General features: G+C 38.7%; 1 protein-coding gene across 1 annotated transcript in view; it reads left to right on the top strand.

Annotated features, from left to right (window-relative positions):
• Positions 1–19,310, top strand: part of SYNJ2 (synaptojanin 2) — a 1,514,156-nt gene that overhangs the window by 1,079,531 nt on the left and 415,315 nt on the right. The window contains exons 11-12 of the mRNA XM_044063657.1: positions 9,026–9,178; positions 9,260–9,425. Coding sequence (XP_043919592.1) covers positions 9,026–9,178; positions 9,260–9,425 — 319 coding nt within the window. The remainder of the gene's footprint in view (positions 1–9,025; positions 9,179–9,259; positions 9,426–19,310) is intronic.

Genomic DNA, 19,310 nt, shown 5'->3' with positions numbered 1-19,310 from the left:
ACAAGAGATGGCTTCCAGTAATTTAAAGGAATAAATAAATAAAATGTACTCAGAGGTGATTAAAATAAGTGAAACATTAAAAGGAGTATATCAACTCAAATAACAAAAGGCTGGAAAAGCTAGAAGAAGCTTTAAGTAGCATATCTAAACAATCCTACCTTCGTTTGTGATTTATTGATCTTTACTGTTAAAAAGAAGTGTGCCTTCATGCGTGACATAAAGCAATTACAAATTTGTCTGGCTTGCAGAACTTGTATTGTCAGAACAACTTTACTGTACTTGCGTTAGTATTTAGTTGTATGTTGCTCGTTTGATTTTTGTCATAGAAGTTGATTTAAGTGCTTTTTAAATTCTGTGGTTACTGATTTTGATTATTTTTTTTAACAATATTTTAATAATTTGAAGCTGAATATGGATTCCTTAATTGAGTATGCAATTAATGATTTGCTAATGCACAAATATCTTGTACAGTGTAATAAATACTATGCATATTTAATGGTAACAGCTGATAACACTGGTAATTTTGTGTTCCTTGTGTCAAAGGTTGGATGATTTGCTACCATTGTTAGAAGTAAATCTAGACTTGATGATGACGACTGCACTTGTGCAACTGGCATGGCTTGGAGAACTGTTTCATATATTAATGACTGGACTGATGATCTAAATAATGTTAGGCGAAGAACAAATAGAACACATTTAGGAAATGATGCATCTATTGTCTGCACAGATCATTCAACCCCTATGAAACAAGACGATGCCCTTGACAACTTTGGAATTCTGGATGCAAATATTCAGCAATCTGAGGATTTGGTTTGTTTAAAGGAAACAAAAAAGAAAGAAAGGAAGAAGTTCACAAGAAATAAGGAAGAAAAAAAACTGATTAATGACTGTAAAGGAAAGACAATACGTACTAAAAAGGACACTGCTTTGTTATGTAAGGCACAAGTTACAGGGAATGATAATATTTTTCTATCTGAAAACCTTCAGTCTACAGAAAAAGGCATTGTGTTTCCAAAAGAGAAGGTAGACAAAAGAGGCAAGGGGGAGGTGAAGAGGAAGAAATCAAAACTGAATGTGGAAGGATTAAAGAACATTACTGTAAGAAAAAAGAAGAGAAAGACAGATGTTGGCTACATGGCTAAAACTGTCGATTTACAATACCAACTGGATGAGAATTCAATACACAAAGAAAACAGCGGAGCTAATAAGACTAATGATGATGATCTAGCCTTCATAACAATTGCTAGAGCAGATATTGCTGTATCAGAACCTGAAGATTCTTCAGAGCTGGCAAGCAAAGATATTATTGTAATATATTATTGTAATTGGAGATTCAATTATTAGAGGAACTGATACTTATATTTGCAGAGAAGATAATAAACATTGAATAGTGTTATGCTTGCCAGGAGCAAAAATAGAAGATGTGAGACAAGCCTTGGAATGCCTTAATGTAAAGAAGTATGGATCTGTTTTTATTCATGTCGGTACAGATAATGTCATCCGCAAGGATTCTCTGTTAGTAGGGAACTGACAGCCCTCTTGGATAGTATACCTTTTGCTGGTGTTAGGATGTGTTTTTCACAAATCATCTATAGAAAGGATATTCAGGTTACTGTGAACAAAAAGATTTTGTTGATAAATGCCCACATGGAAAATGTTCTGTTTTAACAAATGGGCATGTGTAGAGCATCCAAACCTAGTTTTGGGCACACATGTTCAGACAGGATGGCATGCATTTGTCAAAATCATGGAAGAAAATTTTTGCAGCAGATATTTTGAAATATTTGACAACCACTAGGCAGGATTTTTGCCAGGCTGAAAATTTAACAGTTCACAGATAGCAACATTTGATGCATCTCTGATGGTTATTGCTAGCAGCATTAATAATAACATTTTTTTATTGGAAAATTTGCTACGTACCTATAAGATTGATGTTATTGCTTGTGAAACATGGTTAAAGAACAATGACTGGAAACCAGTTCTGTCGGGTCTATATTAGATCACCGAACACTTAAAAAAGCGAACGGTGATTAATCGACCCTATGTAAGCGAAAGCTTGCAATTTCGAACTGTCAGAACAGCGATTTTTTCATTTGGAAACAAAATCACTGTTCCAACAAAAAAAATAAAAAAATAAAAAACTTTAAACATTACATTAAGTGGGGGGCTTCGCCCCCCTACACACACAACCCCTACTTAAATATGCCAACTCCAAGACCGCACTACAGTGCCGAAAACAGAAAAGTAAAGAAGCGGCCAAGCAAATTCTTTCCCAGGGAAAGGATTTGCTTAAAAGCCGCTTCGATATTTTGCCATTTCAGGCTTTTGAGTTCGACCAAGACGCAGTCGAAAGAATGCATCTTCGGTCTTCTAATAAGGAACCGTTCTGTCAGGTTATAAATGTTTTTACTCTAACAGACATTCTAACAAAAATCAGGTTAAGATGTTATGATAGGGATTAAAGGTAGTTATGAGATCTGTGCTTATTATATGTTCAGTGATAACACCAATACTACAGGCTGTGTAACTGTGACAGTAAAGACAACCCTGGAACATATAACAATTGTTGGAGTGTATAGACTACCAAAGTCAACTCCAGATGATATAGAGGAATTCATACATTTCTTACATGAAACACAGGAGGGAAGAATAATATTAGCTGGGGACTTAAATTTACCAGAAACCGACTGGAATAATATTGATTCAACAATGTTAGTAAGGAAATTATTCACAACATGTATTCAGGAACAACAGTTACTTCAGAGTGTAAAAAAACATACCAGGAGACAGAATATACTAGACATTTTTTGTTTTCCTAAAGAAATGAATGTTACTTCAAGTCAAGTTTTACAACCGTTGATGTGCAGTGATCATGGGGTTATAAAGGTTAATTTGTTGCTAGATAATTCTGCCAAGCTGAAATCTAAACCAATGCACAGAAGGTTAATTACAGATTATATGGAAGCAAAACAGTCAGTATGTAAAACTAACTGGAGTGAGGTTTTCAGTGGAAAAACTGAAGATGGAATGTGGAAAGTTTTGAAAGAGAAATTGAGTGAAAAAAAATATTTAACATCAGGATCTAGGCATACAACGTCATATTTCCATAAGAACAAGACTTCTGATGAAAGTAAGAGACAAAAGATATAAGAAATGGAAGAGCAGTCAAACTACAACTTTGAAAACTGAAATAAACAAGCTGGACAAACAGATTAAGCATAGTGTGAGAGAAGATTAAGAAATTTTTGAATTAAATGTATATAAAGATATTGAGCATAATAGGAAAACTTTTTATAGATACATAAGCTATGGAAGGAGTAAAGACACATAAATTGATAAACTGTATGCAGATTCTAAAATGTATTCTCAGGCACAAAATATTATAGATATATTTACAAAATCTTATGCAAAACAGTTTCGCTCCACAAAAAGGGTGATGTTGTCCTAGTGACATCCAGGTAACCCCAGATACTGGAATCAAATTAGAATATATTTAAAAAGAACTGTGCAAACTGGATCCACACAAAGCACAGTGAGGAGACAGAATTAGTAACAATGACCTGAGAACACTTCAAGAACTTGTGGTAACATTATATTTATTTTTCACTAGGTCCTATAAATATGGGGTGATTCCTCAAGATTGGAGACATGTGATCATTAAACCTGTCTTTAAGGAAAAGGGGAGTAGGACAAACCCAGAGTCATATAGACCCTTAAGTCTACTTTCATGTTGTTGAAAAATAATGGAGAAGGTAATATTGCATAAGTTATTGTCAGAACTGGGTAGGTTGGGACTTGAAACCATATATCAGCATGCATATGTTGAAAATAGATCCATTACCACCTGTAACATGATGTTTTATAACAATGTAATAGTTATGAATGAAAAATTGTGCTGTGATGTAATTTATATAGATTTAACTTCAGCATTTGACAGGGTCATACACAAAACACTGATCAAAAAATTAGTAGAACTAGGTATTGATGTACTCTTGATATGATGGGTAGCTTCATGGCTTACAAATAGGACATTACAAGTATCATTCAGCAACTGGACAGGTGAAATCCTTAGTTATAGTCAGGGTGTCCCACAGGGCTCTGTCCTAGGCCTTTACTTGTTTAGATTGTATCTTTCAGACTTTTTCCATCTGAGGTATTCTACAGTGTATATGAAGACGACCTGAAATTGGGTAAACTGATAACGTGTTACAGATAAGGCATGTCTGCAAAATAACTTGACTAAATTGACCATTTGGGCACAAGAGAATAATATGCTGATAAATACATCAAAAATTAAGCATATAAGATTTGGGAGACATAAATTGAAAGGTGAATATTTAAGACAGTACATAGTGATTGAAACTGTGGACTCTTTTAAAGACCTGGGTATATCGGTAGATTCAGCTATGAGTTTTTATAATCATATCAACCAATTGGTTAATGATAGTTATAGAGCTATAAGGTTGTATAAAAAGATTTGTAAAGTCTAAGAAATCAGAAATGATGAAGTCATTGTTTGTTATTTACATTAGACCTAAACTTGAGGATGGAATAACAATATGGAACCTCTATAAGAAAACACGCATGAGTAAACTGGAAAGAGTACACTAGAAATATACCAAGAGCATCCATGGATGTGAAAATTTAAGTTATTATGAAAGACTGAAATATCTGAATTTGTACAATGTCTCTTACAGATATCTAAGAGGAGATCTTTTTCAGGGATATAGGGCATTTAGAAACAACTACCTCTGGGAATGTTTGGGGTTGTCAAAAAGTACTAAAGAATCATTAGACAACTTATGTAGAAGATTCTGTAGAATGAGAAGTGTACTAATTGGTTCTCTGGCAGAGTAGCTGATGCATGGAACAGACTACCAAATTACATTAAAGCAAGTACTAGTTCAGATATTTTTATGAACAGCCTGGACACTTATTATGGGAACAGTTGTTATGTTATCTTGGCAAGCTAAAACAGCACTAAATGCCCTTGCTTGAAATATTTGTATGCATGTTTGTATGTATTCAGGTGAGCTGCTAAAACTGCAAAACTCAGAGGGTAAAATGAAGAAAAGGCTGGCTGAGTATGTGACTTATCAAGAAGAGCTGTTTCAATAATTGGTAGAGTTAGAAGACAGAATGGACAGAGAAAATCTGAGATTTTCTGCTATACTGGAGAAACTGGAAGGAACAGGCTGTATTAATTTTATGAAAGCACAAATAAGCAATTGGACTGGTATTCCACAGAAGGATTTGTTACTTGAAATGCCATATCAAGTGTATGTTCCAAACCTGGCCATGAGAAAACAGCCAAAACCTGTAGTAGTAAGGATGCAATCATGAAAGCAGAAAGAGTTGATACTGACAAAAACTGTGGCAGAAAGGAAAATATTATAAATTGAAGATGGCAGAGAGTTTGTGGAAATTATTTCTTGTGCACCAGACAGAAGAGGAGCAATTTATCCCAGCAATCAGGGGGAATGTCAGGAGGTAGGTATAAAATTCAAACTGCTGTATCCAGCTATCTTCAGAATATTTTTTCCTGTGGGATAAAATACATGTTTTGATGCAGAGCAGGTTAAGGTTAAGAAGTAAAGAAATAAAAAAGTTTATCCAACAAAAAGTGAGCCAACAAACAGACAGGGGACTTCTTTGCTTTTTATTTTTCTGACAGTAAAGCTCATTGAGAGACTTTACCTCTAAAACCTTTTTCAGTTTTTAAAAAGGAAATGCTTGAGAGACAGAAAAAAGCATAGGAGTTGACTGAAAGTACAAGGAGAATCTTGGTTGTGAACTAGAGTTTGGTGTTGGAGATGGAGATGAACTAGAAGAAGAGTAACAACAATTAAATTAGTGAGTAAGTGGGAGACTATAAGGCAGCAATCACATTTGTGAAATATGGCTATGCAAGAAAAAGTGGCTGAGAAAGACTGGACTTTTGCTGATTTTGTTAAATGTCTTGTTAGACTGTAAAGCATATATCCCACTTTATTTCATTAATGTTTAGCAGGATACTAAATGGAAAAAATAACTAAAACAAATTCTGTTTTTTCTTAGTATTTGCATAAAACATTTCCTAATATAAGCTGCAAGTTTTATTGTAAAGCAATTTTGTATAGTGTGCTGTCAGGATTATTTTAAATGTGTGTGGGGATCTTCAGTGACTGTTGTATATGTTAAAGATGTTAAAGTAAACAACTACTTTTTAGTTGTAATAAATAGAGGCTTTACATTATAACAGCAGCAGAAAGACTGGACACTAGAAAATTTAAGTTGATATGCTGTGATCTTTGGCTTCTGGGGTGGGGTGGATTGTAATATGCACTGGTTATATGTTTAGAATTGAGGTAATTTCCCTAATTTTACAAGGATGAAAGTCTTCTTTAGTGTTGTGTGCTTAAGCTATAAGCAAGTTATTTTATAAGCAAATAGGCTTGAAAAATAAAACCAAATTATGAAAGTCATAAAAATGCTAAGTTTCTGCAAAGATATTCGCTTTTTGTCAGTTATCAAATCATTTCAGTGGGAGATGAAAAGTTAGCAGCAGAAGGTAGCTGGCCAGAGCAATTCTGTACATTCTGTGCTTAGTGAAATTTACAAAGATTCCTTCATTCATCTGCTTAGTTGTTAACTGTTTTTTTATCTCATTGCTAACTACTTTTACATAGAGACGAGCTGTCTGCAGGTGGAAGCAATTAATCTTGAGAGTTTTGAGCATTCTTTGCTTATGGAAATGCAAAATGTAAAGGTACAATGGCTAGCTGTTCATTGAAAAATAAAGTTTGGTATTATGGGAAGGGAATAATTGATAGTAGCCTCCCTAGCAGTCTTAATACCTTAATGGATTTAATAGAACAGTGCACAAATTATTTACTTAAAGATAGCCAGTTCAATTTTTCTTAAGGCTAAAACATGTTTTCCAAAGGCATACAAGCTGTTTTTACATCTGCAAGATGATTTGGTATCAGAAGGGTGGTTAACAAGCTTGTCTTTTTCGTTTTGAGTATAATAGTGGCTGTCTATGTAGTGTAAGTAAAATTATTCAGCTTGTAGAAATCAATAACTTTGTTGATTGCTTCACTGACTCATTCAGTCTGTATTTTAAGTGCCTAAACCTAAGCACAGCCCATACATCATGACAGATGTGTATTTGTCTATGTGTATGTAAGAACATCAAATGATGTGTGCCAGTAAATAAGAAAATATGTAATAAGTGAATAAATATGGCATGCAGCTTCTAAAAAGTACAGTCCAAAACATAACATTACAGAAATATAATATCAGTGATATTGATAAGCTGAGTGATATTGTTTAGCTGTAACTAGCAACTGTCGTAAATAAACATGAACCCAAATACCTCTGTTGTTAGTCTAAGAAATAAATAAACCAATCAAATGATAATCTATTGAATGAAATAAAGTCAAAGATAGCTCATGTAACATGAAATCAAACAGTACTTCAAAGCAGTAGTCTGTATTAGAAATAATTAGAAATTAAGGAACACTGTTTGGTCTCCTTGTCTTGGGCCATTATTTGTCTTGCAACTAGCAGTAGCATGCAAACATGCACTATTCATCTGCCAATACCAAGTACATGGAATTTGAGTCACACAACTACAGCAAATACAGAGTTCATGGTTGTCTTTGTAATTCTAACCACAGTGCCAAGGAAACTCTCTACAACATATCACTTTTCATACATTATAAAGAAACTCCTAAAGTATGCTGCAGGACAGTCTGATGGCAAATGATAAAACCAGCTCACTGTCATCCATCCCCAAAAGTTACCTATCTACCTAAATAGAGGATGAGCAGAAACAAGGAAATGAGGTGTAGAATGGCTTATCCATTTTTCATTTATGCTTTCCCAAAAATTCAGTTTTGAACAGTGTAGCTCAAAAAACATTAAAAGTAAAAAAAAGTTATTTTTCTCCAGGGGAAACCCCTCCATGTCCCACTCTGTGTGGGGGGCTTTGTCACCCCAAATTATATATTCCAACTCAGTGTTTGCACTATAGTGGAGAAAACTGGGAAAGGCCACTAAATGTGCACTGCTGATTCACACAGTGCAACACATAGTGGTTAAATGAACTGCAACATTCATTTTTTGACAAGATTAATGATTTAACAGTTGCCAAAACAGTATAGGAAAGCTGGTGTAGTAAAGCGTTATAGCAGGTAATACTGTTTAAGTGTTGAAATACTTTGTAGTACCCGGTTAGTAGCATGTTGTAGGTCATGATTCATAGGTTACTATGAGTACAGCTCTGCAAATTAACAGCAAGTTAAATTGGTATCAGGGAATCCCACATTAGGAAACAAAGCCAATAGGAAGAACTATCATTTAATCTTAGATTCAGAACAGTGCACCCAAGTTGGTTTTAGGTGGCTCACAGCAGACCAACTCAGTTTTTGATATTATTCCCTTAAATTTTCTAAATATGCTTTTAATTATTAAAGTTATTCTGGTTTCAGTAAGTTTGTGTGACAATTAAACTGCAAAGCATTTTCATTATTGAGACAGAGATTACTTGTTGCAAAGTTACTACAGAGCTATTTTTCAAATTGGCCTCTGTGAGTGGTGAGACTCTGATCTACCTTGTCAGATTGATGCTGGGAATACCTTTAAAATCAAGTCAAAGTCTTCATTTTAGATGGGAGATTACATGCTTTCATCGTGTAAGCCACTTCCTCTTAAGTGGATGGCATGCTACATTTAAACTTTCGTTTGGAGTTTTAATTTTATTAATTCAGCATTTTAATTTTTACTTTTACCAAGTTTGAGTTAGTCTGTCTTTTTAGGAAGCATTCAACAGCTCTTTGTGATGAGTGTGATACTATTATCATCAGTATGTGCGATTTACTTGTGTCAAATGGTTTATCAGATGAATATTTTCCTGTTTCTATTTACCTTTTAATTTTCAGTACTTCAAACAAAATAATGATCACAAATGCCAAACAACAAATAAATATAAGTTCTAATGTTTTATATTGGGCATATATACAAATCTCTTTCTTACTGGCAGGTTCTTCAAATGCAGCTAGAAAGTCTAGGGTTACTTGAGAAGAAGTCTGCCATAGATCGTTTTGTTGAACTGTACAAAACAATGTGGTCTTCAACTGGGCATAGTCTGAGTAAAGTTTTTACTGGAAGCCGAGCCTTGGAAGGAAAAGCAAAGGTATATTTTGTGAAATTATCACTTTTATCAACCTTCAGATATAGACTTTATACAAAACTAACTGAATTGTAAAACATATAGGTGGGAAAGCTTAAAGATGGTGCACGCTCTGTCTCTAGAACCATCCAGACAAATTTTTTTGATGGTGTGAAACAAGAAGCCATTCAACTGCTGCTCATTGGTGACTTCTATAATGAGCTATATGCAGACAAAGCAAAGATGCTTATGGAGGGAAGTTCCCTTTTGGGTGAGTATTTTCTAGTTAGGTGAATCTCAGATCGTGATTGTCTCAGAGGAGACCAACTGCTTTTTCCATGCAAGTGCAGAGGTACGTTTTTTGTGCTTATATCATAACTTACTTTTTTTGTAATAAAGTGTATGTGTGTTTTATTTACTGATTAGTCTCTGTGAATAATAAACACCTTTTGTTTACTGTGTGCCAAAAAGTAAGCAACAGGTTAAATGATAAACATCAAATAGTGACCAGAACAATTTAAAAGCCTTCAGCAAATAACATAAGTGGTGTAAATAATTAAAATACACATGTAGTTATAGTTTTTAAAGGTGGTTTATCCATTGGACTGTGAAATTTCTTTAGTGATATAGCTGCACATTTCTTAAGGGGTAGACTTAAGTTTCAATAGCCTGATCATGAGGAATAGTAAAATGGCAAGGAGAGCTCATGGAGAAGAAAATGTATTGATTGCTTATGAAGAAATGATTCAAATGTTTAGTACAGATTTCTAACCCCCTTGAGTTGATAATCTCCCATGAATGGTGGGAACATGGACTATGACTGCATACTAGACATCAGTTGCATAAAATACAAAGTTCCTTTTTATGTATTCAGTTCATTTTTATTCTTTATTTTTGGCAAGAAGGTACATGGTTAGTAGTATTCTGGGGATATTTGTTATTCTGCTGAAGTACAGGCTTATGAACCTAATTACACCAAATTAATGCTGTACTCAGTGACCCATTCATGAACATCATTTTATCTTTTCAGCAGAAGGCAACTTGCTACTGCTGGATCTCACAAACTATCGTAGTATTATATTATAACTTCTCTCCTGCACTAAATTATGATAGTGTAGGTATGGTGGTACATTTTCCACTTGGAGGAAATGAGTTTGCCTCTCTAAGAACATACATTTTTTTTCCTTTTTAACTTCCATAATGTTTGTATTGTCACTGTCTGCACCTATATGATTGTTCAGCAATTTGAGCTCAGTAAAATTAGTTTTGTGAACTTACTTTTCTGAAGTATCAAGTGAACTTGTTTTTCTGCACAACCCATCTAAAGAGAAATGGTGACCTGCTTGGAGTAGCTTGTTTTTTGGCAAACACTTCACAGATCTGTCAAGTATCTGATGTAAAGTGATGGGTTCATGTGGAGGCTAGGGAGAAGTAACAGAGCCAGCTTTGAAAGACTCTGCATTTGATAACTTTTGGGATTTCCTTATCTGATGTCACATTCTTAGTAAAATGTATCATTTCCATAGTTAGTGCATTATGAAGCATGAGTGTCTTAAAATAATGCATGTTGTGATGTTGTCGTATACCAGATTTGGAAGATGCATCTGTCCCTTAGTCTGTGCACTTCTTTTCTGTTACTTGCATAGCTTGAATATTGATCATAGGTAAGTTCCTGCTTTCAGCATTATAAACTCCAAAATCTTCCAGGTGCTTCTGCAGTCATCAGATCATTAGCGACAACCCAAACTGACACCACTTTTATTGCACAAGAAAAGAGCATGATATGAAGCATCTCCACAGCTGCAGGGCTTTAATTCTGCAATTCAGTGTAAAAGCAGAGAAAAGCTTTGTGGCCTATTCAACTCTCTATATTTATTGGGACTTGTCCTCAAGGTGGTATACCCTTATGGAACACAGTTTGATGTCAGGTCATGCTTCAAACCATTCTCATAACCACGGGCAACCATTATCATATGCTTCTCTTAACATCAGTGCCCATTCATCTGATACTTGTCACTGTTTTGGCTCCTCATGCACTGACTGAACCCATCCCTTCTGGAGCTGTGGGGAATAGAAGATGTTTTTCCTTAATCTTTTGGGAAGGAGATTTTGAGGATCCAGAGATGTCCTTCTATTCTACTGTTGTAGCATTCATAATATGAGGGATATTCCCTGCCAAGGGAAACCTGATGTCCAACCAGTATACCAAAGCTTTTTATACTCACAAGTACATGGGACGTTGCACATATGCTCCCCTTGTATGTAATGCATAAATGCAATGTCTACACATACAATCCTCAGAACTTCTGTGCCACTAGTCCAGACACCATCTTTGATCGTCTGTCTGCTTGCCCGAATTTTTTGCTACTGTATCAAGCCATTTCAGATAAGTGCCCCATTGGGTTTTTTCTCCTTCTTATTTGCTACTGTGTTTGTGAGTTTTTTTCACGTCATCCAAGAAAGACAAATGCCAGTTTGGGAGATAGATTCCACATAAAGATAGTCACAGTCAGTGCTTATTTTGCTTAGGGCCTACCCACGACTATAAAACTTGTTCCATTTACTAGGCCTTTGTGCCTAAAATTTTGCATAGCTGACTGCTCTCGCTAGCCATTTATCTAGAAAACCAATATCTTAAACATTTAGTAAGAGACACTATGGAGGATATGTCTGGGTCTTCTTCTGAGTTAATTGTGAAAAAAAGGCCAAGCAGCCTAGGTATGGCTCTTCAGCTGCGCCTCCTACATTGGACATCTCTCTTGAGGCCAATGAAGGCCTGGAAATCCATCTGGTCCTTGGTTCTGATTCTTCAGCTGACACCAGTTCAGAAGTCACCATGTATCCAATGACAGACATGTCCTCAGACGCTCTGCAGACATCCACTTTGGATGTTCAGGGGAAACCGAGACTCATGATTTCAGACGGCCCTAGTTGTATCCCTCAAATATTAGGGAGGAAGTCCTGACTACAGTTGTGGGGTATAGGCCAACATCAGGCCCTCCTACTTTTCATAAGGTGGATATGCACATAAAAGAAACAAAAAAACAAGCATTCTACTTCTCTCAGAGATCCGCAAAGTGAATGGCAGAGTTTAACCCAAGGCTAATTTAATGCTCTTATGGACCTTAAGCCTTCTTCTGGTGTCTTTGTTCCCACTCTGCCTTGGACATCTTCACCACAAAAGAGAATTAGGGAACATGTTTATTCTGAGGAAGTATTTTCTTTAGTTGATGAATCTTTAGCCTACTCTACCCAGATTCCTTCTCCTCTGGATTATGCTTCCTCCAGAAGAGGAGTCTAATGGTACTGATTCTCCCAAAGAAGAAATTACTTTTGGGGAAACTATTTCCAAAATGAAGGAGTTTTTCAAATGGGATACTTCCCAGGTTAGTGATGTGCAGAAGAGATACTATGACCTATTGCAAATGGAGTCCCCTTCTCCTTCTGCTGTTCCTCCAGTTTTGCCTGCCTTATTAGATGCTTTCATTTCAGCATCCCAAACTCCAGATTCTCAGCCCCCGTCCCCTAAGAAGCCAGACTGCTTTTACAAAGTGCCAGAGGATAGCAAATTTTTTTTTAGGTGTCCATCTGCTGATCCTGCTGTGGTTTCAGATAAACCTTCCAGATTTCTGCTATGTACATCACTTCTTCCTTCTGATAACAAAAGCAGGATTATGGATAGTCTGGAGAAGGTCTATATGTCTGCTACCCTAGCTTTCCGTGCTATTGACTCACATGACCATATATGTTTTGGCTGTTCTTTCACAGGCCACTCAATTTGTTCCTGATCTTCCTGATTTAGAAGGGAAAACTAATGCCTTGTCCTTATTAGGAGGTTCTTCTCAGGTAGCAAGACATACAGTTAAGTGTAGTTTTGATGCAGCCTAAGCATCTTCTAGGGCAGCTGCATCAGCCTCTGTTTTGAGAATAGTATTCCTGGTTAACATGTCAAGCATTGCTAGATGACATTAAAGCTAAGTTACTGGATGTTCCTTTGGATAAAAATGCTTAGTTTGGTTCTGCTGATGATGATTTGCTTAAGTCTTTGCAGTACAATGGTATGAAACTACAGGATATGAAACACATTTTTGTCTTACCTGAACCTAAGTTTCACAGAAATTATCCCTCCAAGACTGCTTTTGTGTAAATAACAGGCTTGCACTTCTACATCTAAGACTAAAAAGGGTGGTAGGAGGCCTCCTCCATCAAATATTTTTCAGTCTGCTCCTTCCCAGAAGCAGCCCTTTCCTGACAAGCCAGGTAGTCTGTGACTACCACTCCCACCACAGCCTTATTCCTCTTTCCCTTAATCTTTATCTGTCTCTTCCAGTTTGGGGAAACATTACTCAGGACACATGGGTCTGGAAATCTCTTCCTTCCTTCATGGGCATTCCCCAGCCTCCTCAGGAACAGCGCATTTATTCCCAGAGGTCCTTCAGGGCTTGTTGAATCAGGGAGCAATTCAGGAGGTTCCACCATACACAGAAGAAGAGGATTTTATTCCAGAATATTTCTACTGCCCAGAAAGGATGGTCCCTGGAGACCATTTCTGGACCTCTCATGCCTCAACACCTTTGCAAAGATTCCTTCTTTCCCCATGTGCCCCCTTCAAACTTTATTTCCTCTCATTCTTCCTCAGGCTTTTATGGCACCACTGGATATCGAGGATGCCTACCTTCACATTCTTATTCAGGAAATGTTTACGTTTCTCTGTTGCTGCCTTGCATTTTCAGTTCTCTGCTTTTTCCTTTGGCCTTTCTGCTGCCCCAGGGGTATTTTCCAAATACCTAGCACCTGTAATTGCCTTCTGCAGGCTTCAAGGTATCCACATTTTCCTTTACTTAGACAACTTTCTGATGCAGGCATCTTCCCCAGAGATCTTGCTGCAAAACCTATATTTCACCATTTCCCTTCTGCAAAGCCTGGGGTTCACCATAAATTTCATAAAAATCATATTTTGCCCCTTCTCAGGATTATGTTTTCCTGATGTGCAGGATACAGACAGAGCTTATGTTGGCATCTCTCCCTCCTCAAAAGGCCCTGTCCCTCATTTCTTCCAAACTCTTCTCCCTCTACACTCTGTCACAGTCAGGGAGTTTCTCAGACTTCTGGGATTCATGGCATTCACCATTGCATCCACCATTCCAGTGTTCTCTCTGACCAAACTTCACACGAGGAAGTTTCATAGGTTCCTAAAAACAGTTTGGCTGCAGTATGAACATCCTCTAGATGCTTTGGTAACTCTTCTTCCTTATCTGAGGAAGGAACTCCAATGATGGGATTCAGCAGATGGACCTGAACCCAGGTGTCCCTCTGCATCCTCCTCTTCCCTGTCAAGAGCTGTTCACAGAGTCTTCAGATGTAGGTTGTGGAGCAGCCTTTGGTTCCATGACAGTATGGGGGGGTCTGGTCACCTTTCCAAAGAAAGGAGCACTTCAACATCAAAGAGATGAGAGTGCTTTTGCTGGCCCTTCAGGCTTTTCATCCTCTTTTCCTTTCAAGTCCTCTCAAGCTGTTTACAGACAACACCACAGTCCTCTGGTATGTAAACAAACAAGGCGGACAAAATCTTACCTTCTTTGCAGGCTAGATCTCATGGCTTGGGAGCTTGCAGTTCAGTATCATGTCAATCCTCAGGCAGTGTGCATCTCCTCCAGTCAGAATTATGTGTCAGACACTCTGAGCAGGTCCTTGACTTAATCCCATGGATGGATGCTTTACAGGGATGTGTTTCTGGTTATTGTCCACCAGTTGGGTACTCATGAAGTAAATCTGTTTTCTTCCCCTCTGAATAGACAACTTCCTCTATTTTGTGCCAGAGTCCCAGGTCCTCTGGTTTGGAAGCAGGACACCCTATATTTTCCTTGGAAGGGAATGTTTCTTTATGCATACCCCTTTCTGTCATTCCAAAGGTGCTGTTCAGGATTAAGCAGGACAAACCCAAATCTTACTAATGACTCCCTTTTGGCCAAGACAGCATTGGTTCCCTGTTCTTCTGCATTTAGCCAAGGGCAATAATCACAAGTTAGATCTCAGGATGGAACTTCTCACACAAGACAAAGGTTCTCTTATCCATCCCTACCTGTTGACTCTGCCACTGTGGGTGATGGAATTTTGATTCCTTTCAGACACCTGTTATCTGAGGACGTGCAGGAGGCCAGAAAACCCATTACTAGGAAATCCTACTTATCTAAATGGATGAGGTTTTCTGTTTGGTGTCTTTCACATAACGTGGATCCATTGACTGTGTATGTTCCACTGGTTCTCTCATTTGTATGAATTCTTCAAAGCTGGTTTGGCCTTTTCCCCTGTCAAGGCCTACTTGTCAACTATTTCTGCTTGTCTGCCTTTATCTCCTCCTTTAGCTTCTAGGTGTGAAGCTAAGCAGTTCCTCAAAGGTGTCCTGTATGTTAGACCTCCCAGGAAGCCTGTTCCTTTTCCTTGGGAATCTTAATTTTATTTTTGAAAAATTGACTTTGGCTCCTTTTGAGCCTGCGGTTGCAGCTTCCTTGCAGTATTGCTCTTGGAAGACTGCTTTCTTGTTAGCTTTGACTTCAGCCAGACAGGTGTCTGAGCTTCAAGCCCTTAAGGCTTCTCCTCCTTTTTTTGGTTTTCCACGAGGACAAGACGTCCTTGTGTCCTTATCCTTCATATATGCCCAAGGTTGTGAAAGTGTTGTCACTTAATCAATCAATTAATTTGCCCATGTAGACAATCAAATTTTATTTGGATAAAACCAAGGCTATAAGGAAATTTTGATCAGCTCTTTGTTTCATCTTAGGTCTTTGGGATTGCCTGTTACCAAGCAACCTATTTCCTCTTGGATTTCTAAGGCTATTTCTTTTTGTTATATTTCTCATCATAACAGCTTTCCCATGTGAAGTTGTTCTATTTCGCCGTTCATTCTTTACTGATGGGTTCGGAGCTGATCCCGCAGCTCTGAGTTGGCACCTACAATAAAACTCGAGGATTTCAAGTAGCTTGAGGCCAAGTCCCTATCCCATGATGCATCTTGAGTTACCCCAGATCTAGTTTTCCGCTGCAACTGATCGGAGGTTCTTGCTAGCTTGGGCCAGTAAAAACTTTAATACTTTTCTATTTCCAAAAAGTATTGTTAGTTTATTGTTAGAATAGTCAGATATTTAGGTTAGATAAGCTCTTAAAGCTTTATCTACAGTGTTCCCTTCCCTGTGTGCTTTCTTAGCTATATATTTGGCCTAATTTTTCTTCATAGGCCTATTTAAATTTTCTGACCAAAAATTGTTTATTCAGTGACCTTTTGTCACATTTGTTATTAGCATAGTATTCTGTGATTACTTAGTGACTAGTAAGTGTTTATTTGGTGACCTTTTGTCACTTTTTCCTTAGCAGAGTATCTCATAATTCTTAGAGTTAACTTGCTTCGTTAATTTCTGTGTGTGCGCTTATTAGCCTTATTTTTAGGCTTGGGTGCATATATTTTGCCTGTTTTTTATTAGAAGGCTTAGTAGTAGTTATAGTTAGCCTGTTTTTTATTAGAAGGCTAATTTATATTTGCTGTTGTTGGGTGTGTCCATTTCTGTCATGGCTGATGACAAGGACAAACACCCGAAGTCAGAGTTTAAAAAATTCCCTAAATGTGGGCAGAAGATGTCTGTTACTGACTGCCATGTGAATTGTGTCTACTGCTTGGGTGCCTTGCACTTACAAGAAACATGTTCCATATGCCGTTTTTTTTCCTCACGAGTCCTCCAAGAGAGAAAAAGGAAGCTCATGGGGATTTGTTGAAACCTTCTTTCCAGGAGGCTTTGAGTGACCAGGATGGATCTAGTAAGTCCTCAAAGTCCTCCAAGAATTCTGTGGATTCGAAAAAATCGAAAAAGTCAAAAGAGTCTGTGACATCGGCTCCACAGGTCTCGGAGCCGACTGTCTTTTCCTTTTGGAGCCGGTCCCCAGTTTTGGAACTGGTATCCGAAATTCCCAAATCTCCGCTTCTTCAGTCGGTACCATCGGTCTGTTCATCTAGGTCTTCTGTTAGCCTCTCAGATTTGGATGTGGATCGGGTGGTGCAGAAGCTTCTTCAGACACTGGCCTTTGCAAAATTGTTATCGGCTCCGACGCCGAAGACCCTTATGCCAGGTATGTCTGTTCCTCCTCCGAGCCATACCAGATCTTTGGAGCCGGAGGAGTCAGACTTGCTGATTGTGGTGCCTTCGGAGCCGGTGCCTACTCCATTGTCTTCGGCTCCTTTCACTCTGACGTCCTTGGTGCCAAGTGAGGACTCTAGGAGCTGACACTCTCTGGTCGGGTCTGGGGAGGATAGTCGAACTGACTTGTCGGTTCCAACTTTGCCTCTTGGGACATCAGCTTGGATGAGCTTGGCTCCTACCTCGGGCTTAGAGCCCACTGTCCAGGTATTGGGGGTATTGATGGTTTCTTCAGATCCATCTGTCCCTTTACACTGGAGCAGGGGTGCCTTCGAAGCCATGAGGAGAGTTATGTCTCCCAAGACATCCTCAATTTCAGGTCCGGCATCATCATCTCCTAAAGCACCTGTGTCTGCTTCTGCCTCACAGATCCTAGCTAAGCGCAGAGACCCAGCACCTCAGGAAGCCCCATTGGGTGGCCCATGCTCTTTCGAGACCTCTCCAGAAGCTCCCACTGAAGAGGTTCCCAGGAAGAGTGTGTGTAAGAGGAAACATTTGGACTCCCCTCAGGAGTCATTAACATCTGATACTGACTTGGATGAAACAGAAAGGTCCCCACGTTCCCCCTCTGAGGATATCTCATTTGCAGAGATACTGGAAATCTTTAGGCAGAGGGGTGATTGGCAGTCCACCAACCCTACTGAGGATGAGTCAGGCCTCCTGAAGGCTTTTGGGTCTCAGCCCTCCACCTCTTGGGTGTCTCTACCCTTCGATGAGCTTATGCAGCTGGTCTCACGAAGGGCGTGGGAGTCTCTGGACACCATGGAGCCTATCTCTAGGAGGCCTAATAAGTTCATTTCTGCCCCCCTAGATAAATCCTTCTTGACTGTATGCCAGCTGATGCCATGATGGTGGTGGCAGCCACCAAAAAGGAAATGTCTGAAACTTCCTCATCTATCCATCCTCCTAACAGAGAATCCAGGATCATGGATAGATATTGGAAGCACATGTTTAGTTCAACGACTTTTGCACTTCGTTCACTTAACTATTTAACCCATTTTACAGGACTACAAAGAGATCCCCTTAAAGAGCTGGGAGATACTCTTCAGGGTACAGTAGCTGCAGGAGCTACAGACAGAGTTGCCTCCCAGCTTCCTACCCTCAATTCCATAGTGAACTCGTCCATACACCTCATTTCATATGCAGCTGATGGAATGAGTAGGGCAGCGGGTACAGGAGTTGCTCTTAGGAGACACTCCTGGATGCGCTTGCGTTCCTTCGTGGAGCCCTTCAAGTCATCCTTTGTGAATACTCCCTTTGATGACTTGTCCCTTTTCTGGCTCAAAGTTAAGCAAACTTTAACCAGGACAGAAAGATTCTGTCTGCTGTCGGAGTCCATTTTTCCACCCCCTACCAGACCCTACCCCAAGGGTCAAAGGGGAGGGAAAATACAGAAAAGCCCAAGGAGCCTTTCAGGACACACATGGTGAACCTCCCCTCCAGGGGAAGAGGAGGAGGCAGTAATGGAAGACGCCACCCTTGTGGCAGAGGGAGTCCGCAAAACCAGGGTGACAGAGATCACTTCTTTGGGAAGCCCGACTGTCCTGCTCTGGAGGCAGTCGGGGGTCACTTATCTTTGTACCCAGACGCCTGGCTTAAAATAACAAATGACAACTGGGTACAAAGTATCATTTCCAGAGGATACTTCCACCCATACGCCACACCCCCTTCACCGACAAGGAAAATCCCAGAAGTTCCACCCAGTTACAGGGAACAAGCAACAGTAGAGATCCAGACGTTGCTAAGAAAAAGTCTCATCCAACCAGTCCCAGCAGACCAGACAGGATCCGGAACTTACTCAAGATTTGTTTTTAGTTCCAAAAAAGACAGGGGACTGGAGACCTATATTGGACCTCAGCAGACTAAACAAATCTGTAAAGAAAAAGAAGTTTCAGATGTTCACGCTTCAGTCGATACTTCCCTTCTTAGGGAAAGACAATTGGATATGCTCGATAGATCTCCAGGATGCG

The sequence above is a fragment of the Protopterus annectens genome, chromosome 1.part0 (assembly GCF_019279795.1).
Source record: "Protopterus annectens isolate FY-2018-M chromosome 1.part0, PAN1.0, whole genome shotgun sequence".
Lineage (NCBI taxonomy): Eukaryota > Metazoa > Chordata > Ceratodontiformes > Protopteridae > Protopterus > Protopterus annectens.
The sequence above is the reverse complement of the archived record's forward strand: the minus strand, read 5'-3'. Positions and strand labels throughout refer to the sequence as shown.